This window comes from Myotis lucifugus, unplaced genomic scaffold (assembly GCF_000147115.1).
Source record: "Myotis lucifugus unplaced genomic scaffold, Myoluc2.0 scaffold_262, whole genome shotgun sequence".
Taxonomy (NCBI): domain Eukaryota; kingdom Metazoa; phylum Chordata; class Mammalia; order Chiroptera; family Vespertilionidae; genus Myotis; species Myotis lucifugus.
In genome coordinates, this window is record NW_005871310.1 from 1008343 (window position 1) to 1033108 (window position 24766).

Consider the following 24766-nt stretch of genomic DNA (forward strand, 5'->3'; position numbering starts at 1 on the left):
CACAGTCAGGACGCCACCCTCATCGCTGGCATCCTTGTGCCTCTGCTGCTGCTCCTCCTGGGCATTGCCTGCTGTGCCTGCTGCTGTTGGGCTGCCCGGTTGGACCCCAAGGACAGGTGAACACTGGCTTTCCTTGTAGGGGTGGGGGAGGGCTGACCTTGTCACACACTTAGGTCAGAAGTGATGGGGTCGTTGGTAGTGGCCTGGAGACATCAGGTCAGCCGCTTGCCTTCCTCAGAAGCCTTCGGTGAGAGTCACATGCGCAGGGGCACCCGGCTGGTGAAACTCGAACCCACAGCAGGAGGCTGAGGGTGCACTAACAGGGGCCAGAGGAGGAGGGTGACGGGGAGAAGCAGCAGGGCAGCTTAGGGCTGGGAGCAGAAGAGACCAGGCCTCACCGCCCCCAGAAAGGAGAGTGACATAAAAGTCTGGGCAGTGGTTTGGCAGAGAATGGGGCTTTCCCAGAAGAGAAGAGGAAGGGTTTGGTGTTGCGGCCCGCTGGAGACCGCTGCTCCTAACGAGCTTCGTTCCTTTACAAAATCTCTTCCCGTTTCTCTGCTCCTTGGAGACTCAACGCATCATGGAGGTTTGGAGCAGGGAACGTGGGGGCAGGAGGAGTAGCACAGCACAGAGGACACCGATAAGGTGACTCGGTTGGCCACTGGCACACACAAAGCCTGGCCCTGTTCTCTGGACTCTGTCCGGTGCTCTCTTACAGTTCGCACACTAATCCTCAAGTACGTCACCCTACGTGTGCGGGGGGGCCCTCACAGATGAGCAGGCCCAGTAGCCTGTCCCCTGGGGCATAGAGCCCGGGGCGGGGAAGAAGCCCCTCACATGAGGACCCGGGCATGTGCAAAGGCTGTCAGAGGAATGGTAGGAATGGAGCAGTCACTTCCAGCATGGGGCCGGAGCTGACAGCAGGCTTCCTGGAGGTGGTGTCGTTTTCAGAAAGCCGGGTGAGCTGGGACTTTGCTAGGATGGTGATAGCACATAGCTGCCTTTTGGGGAACCCCACCCTGTGCCTGGTGCTGTAGGGGGTCCTGAAAAAAGCTCTGACAGATTGTAGTTGTCCCCATTATACAGATGAGGGAACTGAGGCCCAGAGAGTGGTAGAGTTTGAGCAGAGTTGCTGCCCCAGGTCTATTTGACTTTAGAGCCATGCTGCCCGCTGTGGCAGGCCCAAATCTCAGGCTCAATAGTTTGGACTTTACTCTGTGGCCATAGGGAGCCACTGAAGCGGACACAGCCACTCTGTCCCCCTTCCTCACTCACACTAACCCCAGGACCAGGATGGGCCTGGCCCTTTTCTCCTGCTACTACCCTGCCCCAAGGAGGGGCCTCACACACTGACCACCCTCCGACGCCCTCAGGCCAGCGAGGGATGGAGCTGCTGTGTCCAGGAAGAAGCTCCAGGTCCTGTGGGAGACACTGACCGGCCTGGGCTTCGCGCTGCCCTGCAGGTCCCTCAGCAGCCACAAGCTTCCCTGGGTGACAGGTAGGCGGGCGCTGAGGGTCGGGGCTGGAATGGGACGCGGCTTCCCGCCAGGCTCGGCGCCTGACCTGGAGCCCCCTGCAGTCTCCCACCACGACCCGGAGATCCCCTTCAACCACAGCTTCATTGAGCAGCCCTCTGCGGGCTGGGCCTCGGACGACTCCTTCTCTTCTGATTACGACTGTGGAGAAGAGGACGAGGATCCTGCCTACTGCGTGCCACCCCAAGAAGGTAGGGCCCCCCCGCCCCAATCGCCCACTGGGGCTACTTCAGATACTGCTTGGGTGTCTGGGAACCCTTCTGATCCCTTTGTCCTAGCGATATAATCATTGCCTATGTTGTACTACTTCTATGAAGTGTATAGTCTTCTACTGTGGTTCATGAAATGGAGACAAGCTAGATTCCCGTCCTTACCAAGCTTTTAGTCTGCTGGGCCGTAACCAGACCCTTACAGGATAGAGTGATATGTGCTTGGTTGGGGGACATGCATGAGGGGCTATACTCCAGCCATGTCAGGGGAGACTGGGGTCAGGGAAGATGTCTCAGTGTTAGTGACATGGGAGTGGAGTCCAGCAGAGTCACGAGTTAGCCACGTGAAAGTTAGGGAGAGGTGGGAATGGTGTTTCAGGAGGAGGGAGCCGTGTACACAGGCCCAGAGCGGGGAGGGAATGGCTGTGTGGCATTGAAGAGTTTTAGCTTGGATAGAGTGTGACATTGAGTCAAAGAAGGGTGGGAGGTGAGAATAGAATGGAGGAGTAGTAGTGTCTATTGACACTGATGTTCCCGCCTCTTTGCATCCTCACCCTCTACTTTGCCCTGTTGTTGCCGCCTCCCAGAAGGTGCTGCCCTGGGTAGGCAGGAGGGGTGGGGGTGGCCAGCCCAGCTTTAGCCAAACTCTTCTGTCTCCTCCGCCAGGGATGGTCCCTGTGGCCCAAGCAGCGTCACCAGAGGCCAGCCTGGGTGATGGCCCCTTCCCTCCCCCTGAGGATGCCTCCACACCATTCGCTATCCCACGCACTTCCAGCCTAGCACGGGCCAAGCGACCCTCGGTCTCCTTTGCTGAAGGCACCAAGTTTGCACCGCAGAATCGCCAAAGCTCGGGGGAGCTCTCCAACCCGCTCCGCAAGTCCAGGCGGCTCTCCCGGGGTGGCCAGCCAGGTCCTGAAAGCCAGGAGGCTGAGGAGTCCACGGGCCCTGAAAACACTGAAAGGGACAAGGCCCCTCCTGGGGCACCCAGCCCCAAGGATTCAGCCACTGGCCACCGCCGGCTCCCACTTTGTGGCCGGACAGTGGCTGAGCGCGTGGAAGCCATCGAAAGCAGTGTCCAGGAGAGCTCAGGCTCCGTAACCACAATATACACCTTGGCAGGGACACCCCGGGAATCTGAGGGCCCGGTCCGGTCTGTCCTCCGCCGTTTCGGTAGCTTCCAGAAAGGCCAGGCAGAGCCCAAGGTCAAGAGTGCCATCCCCAAGCCTCCACGTCGGGCATTGAGTCGGAACAAGGGCAGACCCGGGCTGGCCTCTGGCTCTGCCAGTCAGAGCCCTGGCCCAGCCCCCAATGAGGAGCCCACTGGGGCCTCGCAGCCTGCAGGAACTGGGCCAGAGGAAGTGGCCAGTGGGCTGAGGGATGGCATCAAGAGCTCAGGGAGGGTCCAGGAGCTGGGCCCCGGTGGCCCCCCAAAACAGGATCCCCAGAAGCTGGCTGATGAGGAAGGGCAGGAGGAGCCCCAGTATGAGAATGTTGCACCCATCTCTAGGCCACCGGAGCCCTGAGGACTGTGAATTTGGGGAGTGGGAAGGCTATGGATGGGGGGTAGGCATCGAACTGCTTCTGCATCAGATTGTATTTTGTGCTGGAAAAAGGTCCCAGGGCCAGGAAAGACCTACCAGAACCTCTGCCCTTGGTGGGGAAACATCTGAGGTAGAGGCCGGTTGGCTCTGGGCCCTGGCGGTGTTCCAGGGAAGGTCTGGAAGGCCTGGGCAGAGACCCCACGGGATGGGGTCAGGAAGGGGAACCAGACGGCTGCAGGAACTTTTTTCTGTTGTCCTGGACTTTGCTTACCCCAAAAGGCTATTCTTTCCTTCATTTGCAAAATATTTTTCTAAAATGGAAAACAACCTAAATGTTTGATGATAAAAGATTGGTTAAATAAATATTTTTTATGCTAGGTTCCTAAACAACCACGAAAAATTATGTTGTGTAAGAGAGCGAGAGAGAGAAACATCGACGGGTTGCCTCCCACATGGCACCCCGACCATGTGCTCGTACCCGCAACCTGGGTATGTGCCCTGACCAGGGATTGAACCCGCCACCTTTGGTGTAAGGACGATGCTCCAACTGAGCCACACTGGCCAGGGCTTATTTTCTTTTTAAACTTTTGTATAATTTGCATATTTTGTACAGTGAATGTTCTTTTTACTTTTCTCACTCGATTAGACTTTTTTTTTTAAAGTACTGTTCTTTGTTAAAAATAAATAGAACTAACATTATGGACATGTATGAAGTAAAAATGAGATTTTCCCTCTCCCCAGGGGAGTCTGGGGGACCAGGGAGGGGCCAGATTTACTTCTCACTGGATGTCGTTTGCTCTTGTTCGTGAATTCTTTCCTCACCTCGTTGCATTTCCTAGTCAGGAAATAGAGAGCGGTTTCCCCTCCGTTCCTGTGCTCAGAGAATCTCATGGAAGTTCAGATGCTTCCTTTCAGATGTCTTTCTGTGCACATGAACACAGAAGAGCCTGCTGTTCTGCAATTTGCTTTTTTACTTAATGTGTCCTGGATATCTTTTGGTGCCAGTAAATATAAAGCTACCTCTCTGTATTAAAAAATGGCTACATGGGATTTCATCATGTGGAAATAACACGGATTATGTAAACCATCCCCTACATTTAGGGAGTTGGGTTGTTTTTAATTGTTTAAGACTATAAATGATGCTGTGTCCAACTTTGTCCATTTTTTAAATATATTTGTGCAAGTTTTTCTGTAGAAGAGATTCCTGCAAGTGGAATTGCTGTGTTATGGAGTCAGAACATTAAACATTTATGTATTTACTCCAAATTGCCCTCCAAAAAAGTTGTATGGCTTTATACTCTCACAAATTATGGTGGTATCTATTTTCTCACTCCCAATCTGACAAGTTCAAGATGGTATTTCATTATTTTAGGGCAACAAGAAGAAAGTAATAGGTCAAAGCTTTTTTCTTTCTTTCTTTCATTGAGTCACTTTTATTGAGAACCATAGTTTTAGGAAAGGTTAAAGCTTTGATCAGATAAAAATATTTTTTTAAAAAAATATATATTTTATTGATTTTTTTACAGAGAGGAAGGGAGAGAGTTAGAAACATCGATGAGAGAGAAACATCGATCAGCTGCCTCCTGCACATCTCATACTGGGGATGTGCCCACAACCAAGGTACATGCCCTTGCCCAGAATTGAACCTGGGACCTTTCAGTCCGCAGGCCGACGCTCTATCCACTGAGCCAAACCGGTTTCGGCGATAAAAATATTTTTATTTTTGCTTTTTAACCATAAAAATGGTATAATTAAAATCTGATTTTCTATGATTATTCTAAGATTGAGCTTCTTTTCAAATCTTTATTTGTATTTTTCCTATAGATTATCTGGTTGTTTTCTTTCCCCAATTTCATTTGAGGTATTCACCCTTTTCTCAGTGATTTATATATTTCAAAGATATTAAAGATATATAACAAAATCAGTGAACAAAGATAATGGAAAGTATTGTGGAGAGTAGTCAGGGAAGGCTTCCTGGAGGAGCTGTCCAAAAAGGGACTCTGAGGCCCAGAGGTGAGAGAACAGCATGTGATGGGAGCATCTAGGACCAGGCAGGTCAACCAGCCTCCATGGGGAGAAAGAGACTGGTGGGAGGAAGGAGCCTGTGTGGGTCAGGTTGGAGAACTTGAACTTTATCCTGGAAGACAAATGGTAGAGTTTCTGACTGATTTTTAGCAGAGATCAGATTGACCAAGGTCAGATTTTAAATATATATATATATATATATATATATATATAAATTTTTACTGATTCAGAGAGGACGGGAGAGGGAGGGAGAGAAACATCCCTATATAATAAAAGCCTAATATGCAAATTGTCCCCTCTGGGGGTCGTTCAATCAGAAGTTTGACCAGGAAACTGGGAGTTCGACCACTGGCTACGATGGTCTGAACCAGGGTGCCAGCGGCGGCTTCGCAGCGGCAGAGGGCGCTCTCGGACTGGGCGACATGGCACAGAGGACTCCCGGGCTCCGCAGCCCTGGGATAAGCCAGCTCGGGGAGCCTGCCTGCGGGGGAGACCAAGCTGATCATCGGGAAGACCAAGGGTCTCTAAGGTCAGGCTGGTGTCTCTGACCGGAGAGACGAAGACGGGCAGCAGAAATCCCGGAGCCCGGGCTCCATCCCCTGCCCTGGCAGTTCTGGCAGGTCCAGCTGGCCTACCAGACTGGGAGCTGGAGCCCTCCCTCCACGCCTCTCCCCGAGGCCTGATTTGTCCCTGCAGACGGGCGCTGCCCAGCCCGCCACCCCGAAGATGGCCCCTGAGGAAGGCATCCGGGAAAGGGGCGGAGGTGGAGCAGACAGTGGGTATGGGTAGTCACCTTGGGCAGGGTTCCCGAGGCGCCAAGGGGAGTGGGTCAGAGTCTGGATGGGCCAACAGGGGAGACACCGTGCTAGGGGACAGACAAGCCCCAAACTCCCACCTGGGGGTCCCCGAGGGACCGGGCAGATGGCACCCAGGAGCGGGGTCGGTGGATCAGGAGAACAGGAAGAGGCACAGCGCGCTTGGGGCCCGCAGATCCGGAATGGGCCAACGTTGCCTGGATGGGGGGAGACTGGGGCAGGAGGAAGCAGGATGGGTTGCGCTGGGAGGAGGCAGTGCGGGCGGCGGGAGTGCAGCGACCCACGGGGAGCCAGAGCATCGAGGCCTGGTGCCAGCGCAGAGTTCGGGAAGTTGGGGGGCTGTAAGGCGGGGCTGAGAGCGGAGCGCAGAAGCCGAGCGGGGTGCTCGAGGGGGTCGGAGTGATGCTGGGGACATCTGGGGGCCGGGCAGGCCGGGCCCGAGACTCCACCCAGGGCAAGGCTTCGGGGTGGGGCTCCGGAGAGGCGCTAGGGCAGTGTCTCCAGGGGTGTCCAGCCCGGCTGTGACTCCAGGTTAAGGTGGCGGAGCAGAGGCTCGGCCCAGAGCACCCCCAGTTCTCCTGTTTGCCTCGGAGTCCGGCCGGAACCGGCTTCTGCTTGCGGCCGGGCGGGCGGGTGCCTACTGATTGGCCAACGCCTGTTTCCAGCCCACTCAGCCAATCAGCGCGCAGCAGTGTTTTCGTCTCGGGGTCCTAATAAAAGGGCTGTAATAAAAGAGGACAGAAAAGGCGCCGGCCGGGCCCGACACACGTCAGTAGGAACCGGGTGAGCTGGATCCTGGGAATCTGGGTCTCGGGGGAGGGCGCCGGGGGCAGAAGGCTTGCGAGCAGGGCGGAGGCGGGGGAGTAGGGAGAAGATGTGTGAAAATATGAGAGGGAAGAGATTGGATGGATGGGGAGCCGACAGGAGAGAGGAATTTAGGAGGAGGAAGGAAATGGAGGAGCGGAGGTCCGCTCCCATCGAAACGGGCCAAGTGCAGCTCAGGACGGGGGTCGCGCAGGTGGCCCGCGCCGCCGGTTTGAACCGGCTTCGCTTCTCCCATGCGGGGTTCGCGTGGCCGCAGCGCCTAGCGACCTAGGCTGCGGCCAATGGCGCGGCAGTTCCTGTGCCGTCCGGCCAATCAGCGAGCCGTGGGCGGACCGTAGGAGCTAGGTGCGCTGATCTTGTGGTTGAAAGAACCAGCTCTGGGGAAGGGTCTCCATTGCGGGCGGGCGGGCGCCTGTCAGGGTCCGAGGGAGTGGCCGCCCCCAGGTACGCCCGGGCCCAGGTGTCTGGATCTCAGGCTGCCGCCCCTGCAGACACCCAAGCTATGTCAGTCATGCTGGGAGCCAGGACGAATCACGTCCCTGAGCTTGCGTTAGTCCCTTCCTGCTAGCGTGCCTCAGTTTACCTCTGAGTGAGCCGAGGGAGAAGTCTGCCTGCCTGGCCGGAGCGGCTCCCTCATCTCCGAGGGCAGCCGTGGAAGTCAGCCGCGGTGGGTGGCCCAGGTCCCGGGCAAGACCCGGGCTCCCTTTGCCGCGCGCACCTGCAGCCGGGGCCGCGGAGGGGTGGCAAGCTCCGCGCTGCTGCAGCGGCCGGGCTCGGCCTCCCCGACCGGTCAGGGCCGGGCGCTGACGCTGAGGTCTGTGCGCAGGTGGCTGCAGAGCCGGAGCCGGGCCACCTCGCCGCGTCATGGCGCCCACCCTGGCCACTGCCCATCGGCGCCGCTGGTGGATGGCCTGCACCGCGGTGTTGGAAAACCTCCTCTTCTCGGCAGTCCTCCTGGGCTGGGGCTCGCTGCTCATCATGCTCAAGTCGGAGGGCTTTTACTCCTACCTGTGCACGGAGCCAGGTGAGACGGGCGCCTCGGGCTCGGTCGGGGAGGATCCCGGAGCGGGAGCTTTTGGAGAGGGAGGGCGAGATGGCGGCACAGACCTGGCCCGCGATACCACCTTGCTGCGCAGCGCCCCCCAGCCAGCAAAAGGCCTGTTTGCTCCTCATGCAGCTCTCCTGGGTCCATAGCACGGTCCCCGTTTTATGGATGAAAAAACTGAGACTCCCGACAGATCTTCTGACTTGCCCGAGGCCACACAGCTAGGAGCCGTCCTAGAATCAGAACCCCTGAGTCCAGGGCATTCCTTCCACCCCTGGGAACACTGCTGGGCACCTCCGCCCCGGGCCTGGCACATCGCGTGCCTGGCATGAAGCATGTTGCTCCCTGACTGTAGAAAAAGGAACTCCTGACTCAGTGGCTGGGGTGTAACGAGAGAGAGAGAGGAAGTGGCTTGGCCTCCATCCGGTGGAAGATTCATCTAGAATTTAGATGTTTTTTAGTCAGATCATTATGGAGTCTTTTAAAGTCATGTTAGATACCATTTCTTGTCTATTTTTGCTGCTTTATGATTTTCCAATGGACTTTTCCTCCCACTGTGAGAACGTCTCAGTGGTCTTCTGTGTCCGTGGGGGTGAGGGGGAGGAGAAGAGGGGGAACTTATAAAAATGGCACCAGGTCTGTCCTTTCCCTTTGCCACATCGCTGGTGTTGCCAGATGCAGGCTGAGGATGCTGGTCTACAAGAAATCAAACCCCCATTCCCACCATCATACTTCCCAGCCCTGTTTGAAGGTCCTAATCGTTGATGTCAGTAGGTTCAGCCCAACCGTGGAACTCAGGTGACTCCCAATTTCCACCTCCTACCCGCTTCCTAGACAATCTTGATAGGAAGCATTTTCCTCTGCCCTCTTGCTGTCTCCAGCAGTTCACCCTGATTGAATCAGTAATGCCTTTCCCCGGGGCCTTTGTCAGCCCGCCCCTACCCGAGTCCCTTTAGACCAGTGGTTCTCAACCTTCCTAATGCCGCGACCCTTTAATACAGCTCCTCATGTTGTGGTGACCCCCAACCATAAAATTATTTTCGTTGCTACTTCATAACTGTAATTTTGCTACTGTTATGAATCGTCATGTAAATATCTGATATGCAGGATGTATTTTCATTGTTACAAATTGAACATAATTAAAGCATAGTGATTAATCACAAAAACAATATGTAATTATATATGTGTTTTCCGATGGTCTTAGGCGACCCCTGTGAAAGGGTCGTTCGACCCCCAAAGGGTCGCGACCCACAGGTTGAGAACCGCTGCTTTAGACAGAGATAGCCCAAGCTTGACCCCCTGATCACACCACCAGCATGCTTTGTCTTTCGAGAGTTCTTACTTTGAGGGAAGAAAAAGTTTTGAACCAGCTCATGTAACTCCATGTAGAGTCCTCCCTGCTTTTCTTCTCTGATCTTCCCAGGATATTCCTGAGTGTTCCAGTCTCTGGGGAGCATAGCTGGAGGGGTTTAGGGCAGGAGAAAGGGAGTGTGTGTGTTGGGTGGGGGAGGCGGGGAATGCACAGGCTACTGGCAGGGCAGGGAGTGTATCATTTAGAACCTTTAGCCTTTAGCCACTCAGAAATATTTCCTGATAGCCTGAGGGTTCTTGGCAGAACTTTCCCCATGTCAGCAAGAAATCTTGGGAGATGGGAAAGTCACTCAGACCTTGTTCCTTACACAAGCTTTCTATTCTGTCCAAGAAATGTTAGATTAATGACTCTGGAAGGAACAGGTTGGAGTATTTGGCTCCTCCTCTCCCTCCCTCTCTCCTCCCTTTTAGATCATGACCCTTCCGCTCGCCTCCCTGGGCTCTCTCAGGCTACACAGAAGTTTAAAACATAGGAAAAAACGTCATCATCCACAGATGAAGCTTTTATCATCTTGTTCACGCTGGAGGACTGCTATATTCAATTTTTTTTCTTTTTACCCACTTGGTATTAGAAGGTCAGATTCTAGGGTTCTTCTGAGTTTGTCCACTGATTTAATTTACTTTATGGTATTGGCAGCATTGGGGCTGGTCACTTCATTCCTGCCTCAACCTTGGCTACTTCCTTCAAGTGGGAGGAGCCCTAGAGCTTGTGCCAACCTAGTGCTGAGTTAGTAGTTAAGCCTTTAAGGCTTGACTGGCCCCCCTGGTAACCCAAAGTGAAGATGAAGGTGAAGGGTCAGGATGTGGGTTGAACATCAACCTCTTATCCCATGCCTTTGCCCCTGCTTCTGATTTTGGTTTCTCTGACTCTCTGGCAAACCCTCTGACTCAGCATCCTCCGCGGCAGGCCTGCTGATTCCACACAGCTTATCTCTCTGGCCTCTCTGTTCCTGGCTTCTGGGAGTCCAAGCAGCCTGTGCCTTTCAGGCAGGAATCCCGGTGCCTGACTGGGAGTGCCTGGAGGATTCAGGGACAAGGTTTCTGCTGAGGTCTAATATTCTCAAACTGGGTGGATGGCTGCCTTGCAGAGGAGCAGTTAAGCCACTTATTGAATTAGACTTGTGAAAGGGGGACCAGCCTACAGCTGATTGAGATGCAAATCTGTCAGCTTTTTGTTGCTTTGAGGACTGATGCTTTGGTTTGTCCTCTAAAGAAACTTTGCCTGAACCTGTTGAAAGGTTCTCAGAGCTCTTTCTTGGGACTCCAGCCAGAATCTGGCCGCAGACACAGCACTGGTCCCAGCGTGGTGAGGTGGGAGAAGGAAAGAAAGAGCCCCTTTCTCTGTGGCTGCTGAGCTCTTTTTGCCCTGCCGGCTGGACAGTCGGGATTAATGACAGGGCCCGGGGCTAGGCATTTAGGCTTTGCTCCCCAGACCCGCCCCCCTGGTGTGGGCAGGAGACCGACGGGTTCCCAGCCCGGGAGTCATGGGGCTTTTCCAGGACTGCGTCCTTTTGGCCTCTGGGCGGCCACTGTACCCACCCACATCTGACCTCTCTTCATTCTCTCTGTCACTCGGCGGCCCACTTCGGCTGGGCAGCTCGGCCGGTGCTACCTGAGGATGTTTATCTCTTCTTTCATCTAACCTGGGCTTTACGTAAACATTATTTTAAAAATGTTTTTATTGGGCCCTGACCAGTTTGGCTCAGTGGATAGACCGTCGGCCTGCGGACTGAAGGGTCCCAGGTTCGATTCCGCTCAAGGGCATGTACCTTGGTTGTGGGCACATCCCCAGTAGGGAGTGTGCAGGAAGCAGCTGAATCGATGTTTCTCTCTCATCGATGTTTCTAACTCTCTATCCCTCTCCTTCTCCCTTCCTCTCTGTAAAAAAAAAATCAATAAAATATATAAAAAAATGTTTTTATGGGAAAAGGGAAAAAAAAGTAACAAAAAATGTTTTTATTGGTTATTAGAGAGAGAGGAAGGGAGAGGGATAGAGAGATAGAAACTGATGAGAGAGGAACATCATCGATTGGCTTCGTCCTGCACGCACCCCTCCTGGGGATTGAGCCCTCAACCCGGGCATGTGCCCTGCCCAGGAATCGAACTGGCAACCTCTTGGTTCCTGGGTCGATGCTCAACTACTGAGCCACACCATCCAGGCAGGTAACATTGTTGAGGTGCTGCCAGGAGAGCAGAGCAGTCCTGGCCCTCAGGGTGTCTGCAATCTGCCAGCATCAAACAAGTCACCGCACACAGACCTCTATCGTTTCCAGTGGTGGTCTGTACTCCAGCGGACAGCAGGGTGCTGGGACTAAGAGTGACAGTGGAGATCTGATTCAGCTTGGGTAGAAGGGCCTCTGGTGTTTAGGCAGAAGTGTGGAGGGTGAGGAGGGTTGAGTCAGGAGAGAAGGGGGCAAGTAGCCCTGAGGCAGACTGCGTGCTGGAGAAGAGGCGAGAAGGGACTGAGCGGGGGTCAGGGAAGCTGCTGGGGAGGCTGGATTTTACTCCCCCGGCAAGAGGAAGTGAGGGAGGCAGAGGAGGGTGATCCTTTCACCTCTTAGACTCCTGAAGTGTTGAGGACTTGCCACCTGCTGAGTGGGGTGGGGCCGTGAAGGTGAGAGACATGGCCTCTGCCTGAGGAAGTCACAGCCCAGCCCAGCCCAGCCGTGGACACCAAGGCAGAGCCCAGGTCTGTGCTCTTGGTCTCCGCAGTCACTACCTGTGGTGTCGGGCGAGAGCCATACCCTTCACTGAAACAAAACAGGAAGCTGGCCCTCGGGGTTCTGAGAGGCAGAGGGGCTGCCATCACCCAGGGAAACGACCAGGCCTGGTCCCCACCAGGCAGGGCCGAGGCTGCAGATGTGGACAGGAGACATTCTCTGTGGCTTCCAGGCCCTCCCTTTTTTATTCAAATTGAATTTATTGGGGTAACATTGGTTAATAAAATTATATCGGTTTCAGGTGTACAGTTCTATAAAACATCATCTGTATATTGTGTTGTGTTCACCACCCCAAGTCAAATCTCCTTTCATCACCATTTATCCCCCCTTAACCCTCTTCTACCTCCCCCAACGCCCCTCTCCCTCTGGTAATCACCAGGCTGTTGTCTGTGTCTATGAGGGGTTTTTTTCTTCTTAATTCCTTCATCTTTTTCATCAGCCTCCAACCCCTTCCTCTCTGACAGCTGTCAGTCTGTTCTCTGTATCTATTTTGTTTGTTAGTTTATTTTGTTCATTAGATTCCACAAATAAGTGAAATCATATGGTACTTGTCTTTCTCTGACTGGCTTATTTCTCTCAGCATAATATTCTCCAGGTCCATCCATGCTGTTGCAAAGGGTAAGATTTCCTTCTTCTTTTTTTTTCTTTATTGATTAAGGTATTACGTATGTGTTTTTATGCCCCCCGCCCCCCGATTTCCTTCTTTTTTTATGGCTGAGTAATTCCCTGTGTAAATGTACCACAGCTTTTTTTATCCACTCATCTACTGATGGGCACTTGAGCTGCTTGCAAATCTTGGCTGTTGTAAATAACACTGCAGCCCTGGTGAGTTTGGCTCAGTGGATAGAGCATTGACCTGCGGACTGAAGGGTCCCGGGTTCGATTCCAGTCAAGGGCACATGCCTGATTGTGGGTTCGATCCCCAGTGTGGGGTGTGCAGGAGGCAGCCAATCAGTGATTCTTATTATTGATGTTTCTATCTCTCTCTCTCCCTCTCTCTTCTTCTCTGAAACCAATAAAAATATATTTTAAAAAATAACACTGCAATGAACTTAAGGGTGCTTATATTCTTTCGAATTATTGTTTTGAGTGTTTTCAGGTATATTCTCAGAAGTGGAGTCACTGAGTCATAAGGCAATTCCATTTTTTTTGGTTTGTTTTGTTAATCCTCATCCAAGGATATTTTTCCATTGATTTTTAGAGAGAGTGGAAGGGAGGAGGAGATATACACAGAGAGAGAAATATCCAGTGGTTGCCTCCCGTATGCGCCCTGACCGGGGCCGGGGATTAAGCCTGCAACCAATGTACATGCCCTTGACCAGAATTGAACCCATGACCCTTCAGTCTGCAGGCCGATGCTCTATCCATTGAGCCAAACCAGCTAGAGCAGGCAGTTCCATTTTTAATTTTTTTAGGTAACCCCATACTGCTTTCCACAGTGGCTGCACCAGTCTGTATTCCCACCAACAGTGCATGAGGGTTCCCTTTTTTCCACATCCTTGTCAACAGTTGTTGTTTGTTGATTTATTGATGATAGCCATTCTGATAGGTGTGAGGTGATATCTTAATGTGGTTTTAATTTGCAGCTCTCTGATAATTAGTGACATTGAGCATCTTTTCATATCTCTTGGCCATCTATATGCCCTCTTTGGAGAAGTGTCTATTCAGGTCCTTTGCCCGTTTTTAATTGGGCTGTTTGTGTGTTTTGGTGTTGAGTTGTATACGTTCTTTTATTAAAAATTAATTTTAGAGAGAGAGGAAGGGAGGGGGAGAGAGAGAGAGTAACATCAATGTGAGAGAGAAACATCAATTGGCTGCCTCCCACACACACCCAGACCAGGGATTGAGCCTATAATCTGGACATGCGCCCTGACTGGCAATCACACCTGGGACCTTTTGGTGCATGGGATGACGCTCAACCAACCGAGTCACACCAGCCAGGGCAGGTTGTATAAGTTCTTTATAAATTTTGGATATTAACCCCTTATCAGATGTATCATTGGTGAATATGTTCTCCTATTCAGTGGGTTGTCTTTCCATTTTGTTGATAGTTTTCTTTGCAGTGCAAAAACTTTTTGGTTTGATATAGTCCCATTTGTTTATTTTTTTGTCTGTTTCTCTTGCCCTAGGAGAGATATCAGAAAAAATATTGCTACTAGAAAGGTCTGAGATTTTACTGTCTATGTTTTCTTTTAGGATTTTCATGGTTTCAAGTCTTACATTTAAGTCTTTAATCCATTTTCTGAAAAATATGTTTTTATTGATTTAAGAGAGAGGGAGAGAGAGAGAGAAACATCAATCAGCTGCCTCCTATATGCTCCCTACTGTGGATTGAATCCAAAACCAGGGCACGTGTCCTGACCAGGAATCGAACCAGTGATCTCTTGGTGCGTGGGGCAAAGCTTAATCCACTGAACCACACCAATGGGCAAGTCTTTGATCCATTTTGAGTTTATTCTTGTGTATGGTGTAAGAAGGTGGTCTAATTTCATTTTGCACATATCTGTTCAATTTTTCAGCACCATTTATTGAATAGACTACTTTACCCCATTGTATGTTCTTGACTCCTTTGTCAAATATTAATTAACCACAAAGGCATGGGCTCTCTATTCTGTTCCATTGATCTATATGCCTGTTTTTATGCCAGAACTATGCTGTTTTAATTACTGTGGCCTTGTAATATGGTTTGATATCAGGTATCATGATTCCTCCAACTTCGTTCTTTCTCAAGATTGCTATGGCTATTTGGGGTCTTTTGTGGTTCCGTGTAAATATTTGTTCTGGTTCTGTGAAATACGCCATTGGTATCTTGATAGGAATTGCATTGACTCTATAGGTTGCTTTGGGTAGCATGGACATTTTAATGATATTATCCATGAACACAGTATATGCTTCCACATATTTGTATCTTCTTCAATTTCTTTCTTCAGTGTCTCATAATTTTCTTCTATTCACTTTGGGCTTTTTTTTTTTCTAGTTACTTTAAGTGTAAAGGTAGATTGTTTATTTGAGATTTTTCTTGTTTTTTGAGATAGGCCTATTATGCTATGAATTTCCCTCTTAGGACTGCTTTTGCTGTGTCATAAATTTTAAATTGTTGTGTTCTCATTTTCATTGTTTCAAGGTAATTTTTTATTTCTTCCTTGATCTCATTGTTAACTCATTCATTGTTTAGTAACATGTTATTTAGCTTCCATGTCTTGTGTGATTTTCAGTTTTTTTCTTATGATTGATTTCTAGTTTCACACTATTATGGTCAGAGAAGATGCTTGATACAATTTCAATCTACTTAAATTTTTTGAGACTTTTTCTGCCCTAACATGTGGTCTATCCTAGAAAATGTTCCATGTGCACTTGAAAATAATGTTTATTCTGCTGCTTTGGGATTAAATACTCTGAAGATATCAATTAAATCCATCTGATCTAGTATATTTTTTAAGGCTGCTGTTTCCTTGTTGATTTTCTATCTGGAAAGATCTATCCATTGATGTCAAAATCCCCTGCTATGCCACTATGCCCCAGCTGGGTGGCTCAGTTGGTTGGAACATCGTTTGCACACTAAAAAGGTTGTGGGTTTGATTCCTGGTCAGGGCACATACCTAGATTCGGGTCCAATCCCCGGTAGGGCACATATGGGAGGCAACTGATCTATATTTCTCTCTCTCTTTCTGTTAACAAACTCCTTTAGCTTTTTCTTGTCTGGGAAGTTTTTTATTTCTCCTTTAATTTTAAATGATGGCCTTGCTGGGAAAGTAGTCTTGGTTGTAGGTCCTTGCTTTTCATCACTTTGAATATTTCATGCCAATCCCTTCTGAGGCATGAAATGGTCTCCTACACCCAAGGGTCAGTGGTTGATAGCTTTTGAAAACTCACCCTTTCACATTTATTGCTGTGTATTTTGGATTTTTTTAAAAAAAGTAGCAATGGGCTCTAACCGGTTTGGCTCAGTGGATAGAGCGTCTGCCTGTGGACTGAAAAGTCCCAGGTTCGATTCTGGTCAAGGGCATGTACTTTGGTTGTGGGCACATCCCCAGTAGGAGGTGTGCAGGAGGCAGCTGATCGATGTTTCTCTCTCATCGATGTTTCTAACTCTCTATCCCTCTCCCTTCATCTCTGTAAAAAAATCAATAAAATATACATTTTTTAAAAAAGCAGTGACTTCTTAAAAAAAATAAAAAAGTAGCAATGGGTAAGAAAGTCTAAAGGCTGGTGACCACAGCCTTAGGATGTGTCACAGAGAGGAGCTGGTGCCCTTAGCCCTCCCCACCAACCCTGCCCTCCTCCTTCCCATTTCATGACCTAATTTTTCTCCCCCACATCCGCTGCTCACCACTCCTGGTTTCTTGGTGTTCTCTTCAGGTCCTGTCCAGCTGGGTTGGCTTTCTGGGACCCCGTGGGAAGGTCTTGGGGACAGTCCCATTCTCACCAGGTGACATTAGGTCCACCTGGTATTGCCCCAACTGTGACAGCCTTGTGCTCCCAGCATTTTCTCAGAACTGCCTCTGACCCAGGCAGTACAGCATCAGCACAGCCTGAAGGTTAAAAGCAGGAGCTTTGGAGTCTGACAGCCTGGATTCAAGTCCAGTTTCCCCGGGTATTGGCTGTGAGACCTTGGCCAAGACACTTAACCTGTTCTGAAATTCCTGGGATACGGGTGGGGGTGGGAGGCTGCTAAGTGCCACAGGAATGAATAGCATTGAACACAGCAGCCAGCACACACAGGCACTCTGTGACCACAGCGAAGGCGTTGGCCCTGGCCCACCAGCAGGGCCCTCTGACTGTCTGTCCTGCCTCTTGTTTGCTCTGTGTCTGAGGCTGACCTCTCACCTACATCCCCCCTGCTGCACTGGAGATGCTGCTTCCTGTTGCCGGATAGACGAAGGATTTGAGAAAGAGGGGAGGTCCTGGGGCCAGGGGCCTGCCCCCAGGGAGGGGGTCCTCAGTGAGCAGCCAGTCAGAAGGGGGCTGCTCAGGAATTCAGAGGGGCTGCTCCAGCCCAGCCCAGGGCCCTATTCTGGAGGCTCCCACCCCCTTTATTTCCCTGGGATGGGTTCTGGAGGCTCCCACCCCCTTTATTTCCCTGGGATGGGGGGAGCCCCCTCTTTGACCCAGAGATGTCAGAGCAGCCCGAGTGGGTCACAGCACCCTCTTTTCTCCCCTGCCTTCTCTGTAAAGATTGTGTATGTGAGTGTTCTGTGAGGCCAAACAGTACAGCCATTGTTCTCTCTTCCCCGCCCCTGGGTTTCCTCCTAAGCAGCCTTACGCCTGTTCTCAGCATACTCTGGCCACACCAATTCCTGTCCTGTCCTCTTGGTTCACCTTCCCCAGCTGGGCTGGATCAGGCCGCTCTGGCCTCCCACTGCAGTCACCTGTTTACTAAACAGGTGCAAGTGAGGCGCAGAGCAGGCTGGGCTGGTGAGGGCTGGGCTATGGCTGGGAGAAGAGGGGCACCCCAGGGCCTTGACGCTTCCTGGGTGCTTGTCTGATTGGTGTTTCTCCTGGCCCACAATGGTCCAGGTGGAAGAGGAGCCAAGGAAGAGAAGCAGCCTGGGGGTGACTGTGTGTTTGGGCACCTGCTGTTTATTCGTGTGGGAAGTTTTACTGCCAACAAAGCTTCTGGGCTAAAGGATGGTTTAGGTCCCGCTAGGTTGAGGGGCACGCTCATGTTGCTCCATAGGCAGACAAGGGGCCACTCAGACACCTCCACCCACTCCTGGCTCGTGTGCTGCTGGACATCACTGCCTGAGGCGGGAGGGCTGAGGGCCAGGCGGCCCTTGGCAGGGACTTGTCTAAGCAGAGAAGGCTGGCAGCTCCAAGTAAGGTCCCTGCCTCCGTATGGAGTGGCTCTAGAATGAAAGATGGGAGGGACAGAGACCCTTCCTTCTGCTCTGACCTGTCTCCTCATTAGCCCCCTGCCTAGTTACAGGGGTGACCAGATCTCTCAACTATTCAGATGTTTGCACCCATCCCCCATTATAGCAAATTAGGGAGACTGCCTTGGGTATTATGCTTTGGGCTTTTATCTTTTCTCTCGGTGAGTGCAGTCCTGGATTTAAGGGTCCCCTGCGGTTCCTCTCTGGGGAACCTGTGGGTAGGGCACCCTGGTGCCTCACTCAGAGAGAGTGCTGCCTCGTTTGCTGGTGTCCCGTCCAGGCAGGGCTCCCTGCCCACAGCAGCAGACCCTGCAGCCCTGAGTGCAGCAGTGGGCTCTAGACCCTGCGTGGCCACAGTCAGGTCTCACAGGCCAGCAATCCTGGACCCTCCCCACCCATCCACTGGGTCACACCTGTGCTGGTTTGCTCATATCTGCACGCCAACCTGGAAGTGGCTGTCGTCCCATTTCACCTCCAGTTCCTGTTGCTGCTGGCAGAGCTGACACCTGAAGCCAGTGCCAACCTGTGAAGCAGCTCTGCCTTCCCAGAAGCTGCCCCACAGGGGCGAGCGGCTACGTCAGTGTGTGTGACCTGTGCTGAGTGGATCCCAATGGGCTCAGGTGACCCTGGTTGGCTGTTTTGGTTGCCAGTGTGGTGGGGCCTCTCTGGCCAGCAGCGGGCCGAGTGGGGTGGGAATCTGGCTTGTTAGGAGGTTGTTTTCTTTAAAATATGTTTTTATTGATTTCAGAGAGGAAGGGAGAGAGAGAAACATCAATGATGAGAAAGAATCGTTGATTAGCTGCCTCTTGCACGGCTCCCAATGGGGATCGAGCCCACAACCCGAGCATGTGTCCTGACTGGGGATCAAACCATGACCTCCTGGTTCATAGGTCACCACTCAATCATTGAGCCACACCTGCTGGACTGGCTTGTTAGGTTTTGTTTCTGTAGCTTCAGGAGGTTAACATTGTAGCTTTAATCTCCTTAAATCCCCTCTATCTTCAATTTGTATCCACTTATCCTGTTTGCTTTTTTCTTTCTTGATCCTTTTGGCCATTGTGATCTGAGTCCATTGTTTTCATTAATTCAGTAAACAACTGCTCTGTAAAGGACCTGAGTAAGGTGCTGGGGACTCAGGTGACCAGAACGCAGTCCCTGCCCTCCAGGCCCCCCAGCCCAGTGGAGACTAGACACATATTCATGCTACCACATGCACAGTTATGGAACTCTGCTGTGAGTTACTGTGCCGGGCTCTGCTGCCAGTCGGTTGCACCACTACCCCCATCCTGAGCCCCCAATCATAGTAATTATAATAACTTTCAGCATTACTTATTGAGCACTTTCTCTGCTTGTGTGAGTTCTAGAATGTTATCTGGATTTTCCTGTCTTCCCTAAAATTCTAGGAGGTAGATACTAATTGTTAGATTATGCCCATTCTACAGATTTAAAAAACTGAGGAAGAGTAAGCATAAGTCATTTCTTCAAGGTCATATGAGTAGGAAGTGGAGGAACCAAAATGGGAACCCAGCACTTCACCCTCGATGTGCGTGCCCCCAGGAGGCCTCTTTGGTTAGAGGTTGGCATATGGCATGATTCACCCAAAGTGCATCCTTTTCCATGACCTTGGGGCAGCCCTGAGAGGCCTGGGCAGGCCTTTGCAGACCTCAGCTTTACAGCCCTGGCGCCAGCGCCAGAGGGCCGCAATCTGGAGGCTCGCAGTTCTCTGGAGAGAGGCATTTCCTTGTCTCTCCCAGTGTTATCAGGCCGCTCCTCTTTCTGCAGGATTAGTCAGCATCTAACTAGCAGTCCCAGCGAGGAGCGAGTCCTCAGCTGTGTTCTGGACCTGCCCCCGACCCTCCTGCCTTCAGCTGCCGCAGCACTTTTCCCTTCCTATTCTTGTTGTCTTGCTGCTGGTGGACTTTGGAGAGGGCCATTAAGGGCCAGGGTTATAGTACAGGTGTGGCCTCAGGGACAGCAAACGCGGTGACTCTAGGGAGGAATATTAGAAAGTAAAAGGTCTCAACAAGTGAAAGCAAATAAATTGGGCCTATTTTTAAAAATCCTTTCCCAAGGTGCTCCACAACATAGTGTGTGTGGAGATTGACAGCGTGAAAATGTGCGGGGCAGCGGTAGCATATGGGCTGCATGTTTGAGAAGTCACTGTGCTTAGCAGTAAAGGGGGCCCTGCTCCGAACTGACCGAGGGGAACGCCAGGGCGTTGCAGTGAGACCAGCAGCTGCCCTTCCCAGGTGGCCTAGGGTTGCTCCTCTGTACTGGCTGCAGTCTGTTTCCGTGGACAGAGCTGCCGAGAAGGCTCTCGCCACCCTGGGGCCTCACTGCCAAGGCTGGGGCCTGCGGTCACTCTAGACTGGGAATAGGTGACTAGAACGCGAATCCCAACCTGGGGCTCATGGGTGCTTCAAGGGACACATGAAGCCCCTGAAATTGTGGGTAAGACTTTGTGTGCATTTTCTGAGTCACAGGAGCATAGCTTTCTCTGTTGGGTTCACCAAAGGATCTACGTCCCCTCCAAAGTTAAGAACCTTCGCATTATCATTCCAGGGGGCTTGGCACATGGACATCCAAGCCTGAGTCCTCAGGAGGCCCAGAGACAACCCCGCCGTTCCCAGTGGGGTGACTGAATGTGCACCTGCCCCTCTGATCTTTGGGAACCCCTGCCATGACCCTGTGATCAGGTTTCTCTCTCTCCGCACTCACAGAGAATGTCACCAACGGCACAGCGGGTGAATCAGAGCAGGAGGAGGAGGTGAGCTGGATGAATGGTTGGCTCAGCTGTAAGGCCCAAGATGAGATGCTAAACTTGGCCTTCACCGTGGGCTCCTTCCTGCTCAGTGCCATCACCCTGCCCCTGGGCATCGTCATGGACAAGTATGGCCCAAGGAAGCTCAGGCTGCTAGGCAGGTAAGTGTGTGGGACCCTGGGCTGAGTTCCCCACTGTAGGAATCCTGGTGCCTGCTACCAGGTACACTGCAGAGCTCCCTCAATGCCCACTCAGAGTTTCTACCCCGTCTGCCACCAAATCAGTAGGTGCTCTGATCCTTGTCATGTGCCAGTATTGCATACAAAAGGCCCAGGGCCCCAGGCCTGCCTGGGAAGGTCTGGAGTTCTTGTCATTAAGAACACTGGCTTCCACACTCTTTATGACCTTCTACCTCTATCAGAAAAAAAGGTTTTGCAAAATGACTTCTAATATAAGCACATGGAGTTGTCAATTATCTATACATATGCCATTCTTAGTTTTTTATGTGCTTTGTGACACATATACAAAAATATAAATTAAAACGGCTGAGATTAAAAGTTGTAAAATAGAAGTCCCAATATTTCCCTACCATTGGCACCTGTGTGGATCATCAGGTGTACCCTCGGGGGGGCGGGGGGGTGTCTCTGGTCTGTAAAGTTCCAGTGTGCCAGGCTCAGGGTCAGTCCACCCTCTCAGGTCACGGTCTCCCCTAGCCCGTCCCCTTCGAATGATCATCTCGAAGGGCAGTGGCTTGCAGTGAGCGAGCCCTGTGACCAGAGAGGGAATGGGTGGTGGAACAGTTTCATTCACTTTTTGAGGGGGATTCAGGAGCTGCCACTCATCTCGCCTGTGCCCAGTGTGTCCCGTCCATCCCCTGGCTGAGCGAGCGAGAGAGGGCACAATCCACTCTCACTTCAGAGCCTTGGCCCCCTCCGGTCTGGGGACGGGAAGGGGCAGTGCAGCGTGGTGTTTGCCAGATGTGGCTTCCAGGCTTGAATTCCTGCTGCGGCACTTACTAGTTGGAGACTTTGGAGAAATCAGTTCTTTTTTTTCCTCTCATCAGTAAAATGGGCCAATTATACTCCTTAGAATTGTAAAATTAAATAAAATAGTGCATATAAAATTTCCAGAAATATCTAATACATAGTAAATACTCCCAAATAACAATATTAACAACAACAATAAGAAGAAATAATGTATTATCTCTGCTTGTTTTTAGTGCCTGCTTTGCTGTCTCCTGCTTGCTGATTGCATATGGAGCAAGTAACCCAAATTGTGAGGACACTTTTCCTCCACCCTTTTGTCAGGGACTGGGGAGCGTGCCATCTGCTCTAGGACGCTGTGCCAGGCCTGGTGCTCACTGCTCACGTTAAAGGGGATGCTTGTTAGGCCTTTACCCAGTTGCTTATCTCAAATGGGTGGCTGGGTAAAAGAACAATCGCCCCAGACCGATGTCTGAGGGAAGGTCCCAGGGTGAGTGAAACTCCCATCTCATCACCACGCCAGGCCAGTCCGCGTGGCCTCATTGATCCAACCTGAGAGGCAAGTTCCAAGAACTAGGCCAGCTGCAGCGGTGTGTGCAGAATTGTCAGCTGTGTCCCTGGAGCTTAGAAGCCACCTGGTCCCCAACCTTGTTCAGGTGAAGCTGTTGCTTCAAGGAAGTTTTGAACAAACACCAAAATAGGACTTGAATTTATTTCACCATCTATTGATTTGGGGGCACCTGTATTTTTGGTTTCAGTGAAGCTGCTTCTCACTTGCTGCTCAGGTTAATGGAGAACAGAGGGTGGGGACGCACCTTTTTAAAAGATGTATTTTTATTGATCAGAGAGGAAGGGAAAGGGAGAGAAAGAGAGAGAGACATCACTGATTGGCTGCCTCCTCACGCCCCACACTGGGGATCGAGCCCACAACCCGGGCTTGTGCCCTTGACCGGAATTGAACCCTGGACCCCTCAGTCGTCAGGCCGACGCTCTATCCACTGAGCCAGACCAGCTAGGGCGGGAGGCCCCTTTTGTAAGAGCCCAAGCCCTGGCCTCCCTGAAGCCCAGCTGTGGTGCCTGATTGTGTGTCTTGTTTTCCTGCAGCTCTCTCTGTGCTCATCTTCATCGCCCTGTCTCTGAACGGCTTTGGCGGGATGTGCATGACGTTCACCTCATTAACAGTGAGTATCCATTTCTTTAAGGCCTCAGTTCAGTCACCGCCTTGTGGCTTTGAGGCAGCTTTTATTGGCTTCAATTTCCTTGTCTTCCACTCGCCTGCGTGTGCCTGGACATCCCAGCACAGAGGGCTGCTGCTGTGAAACGGCTGGAGAGCTAAGCCAGCCAGCGAGGCCTCCCCAGGGGGAGGCGGGGGTCCTGCAGCACAGCAGAGCACCTCTCAGAGAGGCCATCCCCGCCTGCTGGCCGTGGCTTAGGCACTCAGGAAGCCAGCTTGCTAGCCATGTGTCCAGGGAAGACGGGAGCAGGGAGGAAAAAAGCTACCGCCCACTTTCTTTCTCTTATTTTCCATGACAGCCCTGGCGAACAGGGCAACCTAAAAACAAACCTCCCTCGCTCGGAATCTCCCCACCCCTAACCATCGCCTTTGTCCAGAACTGAATGAAAAGCTCAGGGGAGCACACAGGCCACCTCTCCTTGGTTTCTGGGATGCCAGGACACAGAGCCCCTCTAAGAAAGGAGAGGTTTTCTCAGGGTGCTGAGCACCCCCTGATCGGTAGCACCAGGGCGCCACGGAAGGTGAGAGAGACTGCAGTAAGGCTCAGGCTGAAGGAAAGAAAGCCAAACATGTCTTTCCTGGGAGGAAGAAGGAAGCCCTCCACAGGCTCGCCCAGTCCGGCAAGGGTGCCTTTCAGAGCTGGCCATTGGGAAAGAAGTGAGAATAATAGGCTCTTCAAAGAAATTTCCGTCCAACAGGAAAGCCTGGCCTGCCTCAGTTTCCCCGAGAAAAAGTTTTTATGATATAATACCTACCAGCACCTTTCGTAGGATACTCTGGTTTCTGATTTCTCTTTCCACAAAGGAGTCAGGAGTTGGGGGGCCCTTGTTTAGCTGTGCGGGACCGGGGTCTGCTGGTCTTCCTGCAAGGAAGCTTGAATAGGTGCTGGCACCTCCGTGACCCCGTGTCTGCAGGCTGTGAGCCAGAGGCCACGGGCCCAGTATGTCCTCTGGTCACCCTTCCTACACTTGGCCTTGTTAACTTTACCCTGGTGGGAAGGACAACTGTCTGGGTCTGGGTCTTGGGAATGGAATATTCAGTGGCATCTCTTTAGGTGAGGAAGGCCATGGCACAGGGCCATGTATGCGGTGTGCTCGGGGAGGGGGTAGAACACACAGGTCGGACTCTGGTTGCCCTGCTCCGGTGGTATGAGAGAGATTGGGTTTGTACCCTTTAGTGTATTTTGATTTTGATTTTTTAACCAGGTAGATTAAAGAAAAGAAATATGTTCCCTCCCCCCACTCAAATACCCAGAGGTCAATAAATGTCGAAACTGTAGGAAATCTGTTAGAACTGCCAAATTCCACTAAGTTGTGTAAACTGTGTAACAGGAGTCATGGTTCTGTTTGTTCTTTGACAGCATGAAAATTATCAACTCTTTCATCAAAAGGAAAATTAAAAACCTGGCAGCACCCCTCATGTTAGTCACTCTATGCCTGTGTCATGGCAGTTCTGAATTTTGGGATAAGAGAAAGAGATGGTCCTTGAACTTGAGGAGTGTATGCTCTGAGATGCAGAAAGATGCTTTACTGTGATAAAGCATAAGAGAAATGGATAAAAACCACCATGCCACGAATCCTCTCTAAGAAAGCCTTTAAAATGAACTTATAGTTGTCTAAGAAAACTTTAGGAGGCTATTAAGCTCATAAAGATCTGTTTTCTTTTTTAAATTATAAAACAAACATGTTCTTATTTTTAAAAGTTAATATTTTCTAAGTATAAACTATAGACTGTAAAATTTTATAAGCCCACCTTTATCATTTTAGAATGTATCTCTTCAGTATTTAAAAAGAATCCGCAGATACCAATGTTATTCTTTTTTAAAAAGA

General features: G+C 51.2%; 3 protein-coding genes across 13 annotated transcripts in view; 2 read left to right on the top strand and 1 right to left on the bottom strand.

Annotated features, from left to right (window-relative positions):
- The window catches only part of SCARF1 (scavenger receptor class F member 1), an 11985-nt gene extending 7434 nt beyond the window's left edge, over positions 1–4551 (top strand). The window contains exons 9-12 of one of the 2 annotated variants that reach the window (XM_023762828.1): positions 10–116; positions 1374–1498; positions 1580–1726; positions 2411–4551. In XM_023762828.1, the coding sequence (XP_023618596.1) occupies positions 10–116; positions 1374–1498; positions 1580–1726; positions 2411–3267 (1236 nt within the window). In that variant the 3' untranslated portion in view covers positions 3268–4551. The remainder of the gene's footprint in view (positions 1–9; positions 117–1373; positions 1499–1579; positions 1727–2410) is intronic. The other variant, XM_023762830.1, reaches the window with a different exon arrangement.
- Positions 4552–4893: 342 nt separating this feature from the next.
- On the bottom strand, positions 4894–7185 carry LOC106698910. The gene is made up of 3 exons (XM_014464685.2): positions 7114–7185; positions 6206–6835; positions 4894–5422 (listed from the first exon to the last, which is right to left on the bottom strand). The coding sequence occupies exons 1-3, from the start codon at positions 7183–7185 to the stop codon at positions 5342–5344; spliced, it is 783 nt and encodes a 260-aa protein (XP_014320171.1). The 3' UTR covers positions 4894–5341.
- Positions 6780–24766, top strand: part of SLC43A2 (solute carrier family 43 member 2) — a 41350-nt gene continuing 23363 nt past the window's right edge. For 5 of the 10 annotated variants that reach the window (XM_023762816.1, XM_023762819.1, XM_023762820.1 and 2 more), the window contains exons 1-5: positions 6780–6908; positions 7777–7974; positions 20656–20881; positions 21940–21995; positions 22808–22884. In XM_023762816.1, the coding sequence (XP_023618584.1) occupies positions 7815–7974; positions 20656–20881; positions 21940–21995; positions 22808–22884 (519 nt within the window). In that variant the 5' untranslated portion in view covers positions 6780–6908; positions 7777–7814. Of the gene's footprint in view, positions 6909–7313; positions 7618–7776; positions 7975–8744; positions 8794–20655; positions 20882–21939; positions 21996–22064; positions 22263–22807; positions 22885–24766 lie in introns of those variants that run through there. The other 5 variants (XM_006099186.3, XM_023762818.1, XM_023762817.1 and 2 more) reach the window with 5 other exon arrangements.

Excerpts from the sequence above, each read along its gene's own strand:
- LOC106698910 (XM_014464685.2), bottom strand. The coding sequence starts at position 7,185 with ATGGGAGAAGCGAAGCCGGTTCAAACCGGCGGCGCGGGCCACCTGCGC. Across the intron at positions 6,836-7,113 it reads CCCGTCCTGAGCTGCACTTG|GACCCCGAGACGAAAACACT; the intron begins GCCCGTTTCGAT and ends CCCTTTTATTAG. Across the intron at positions 5,423-6,205 it reads GGTCCCTCGGGGACCCCCAG|GATAAAGTTCAAGTTCTCCA; the intron begins GTGGGAGTTTGG and ends TTTGTCTTCCAG.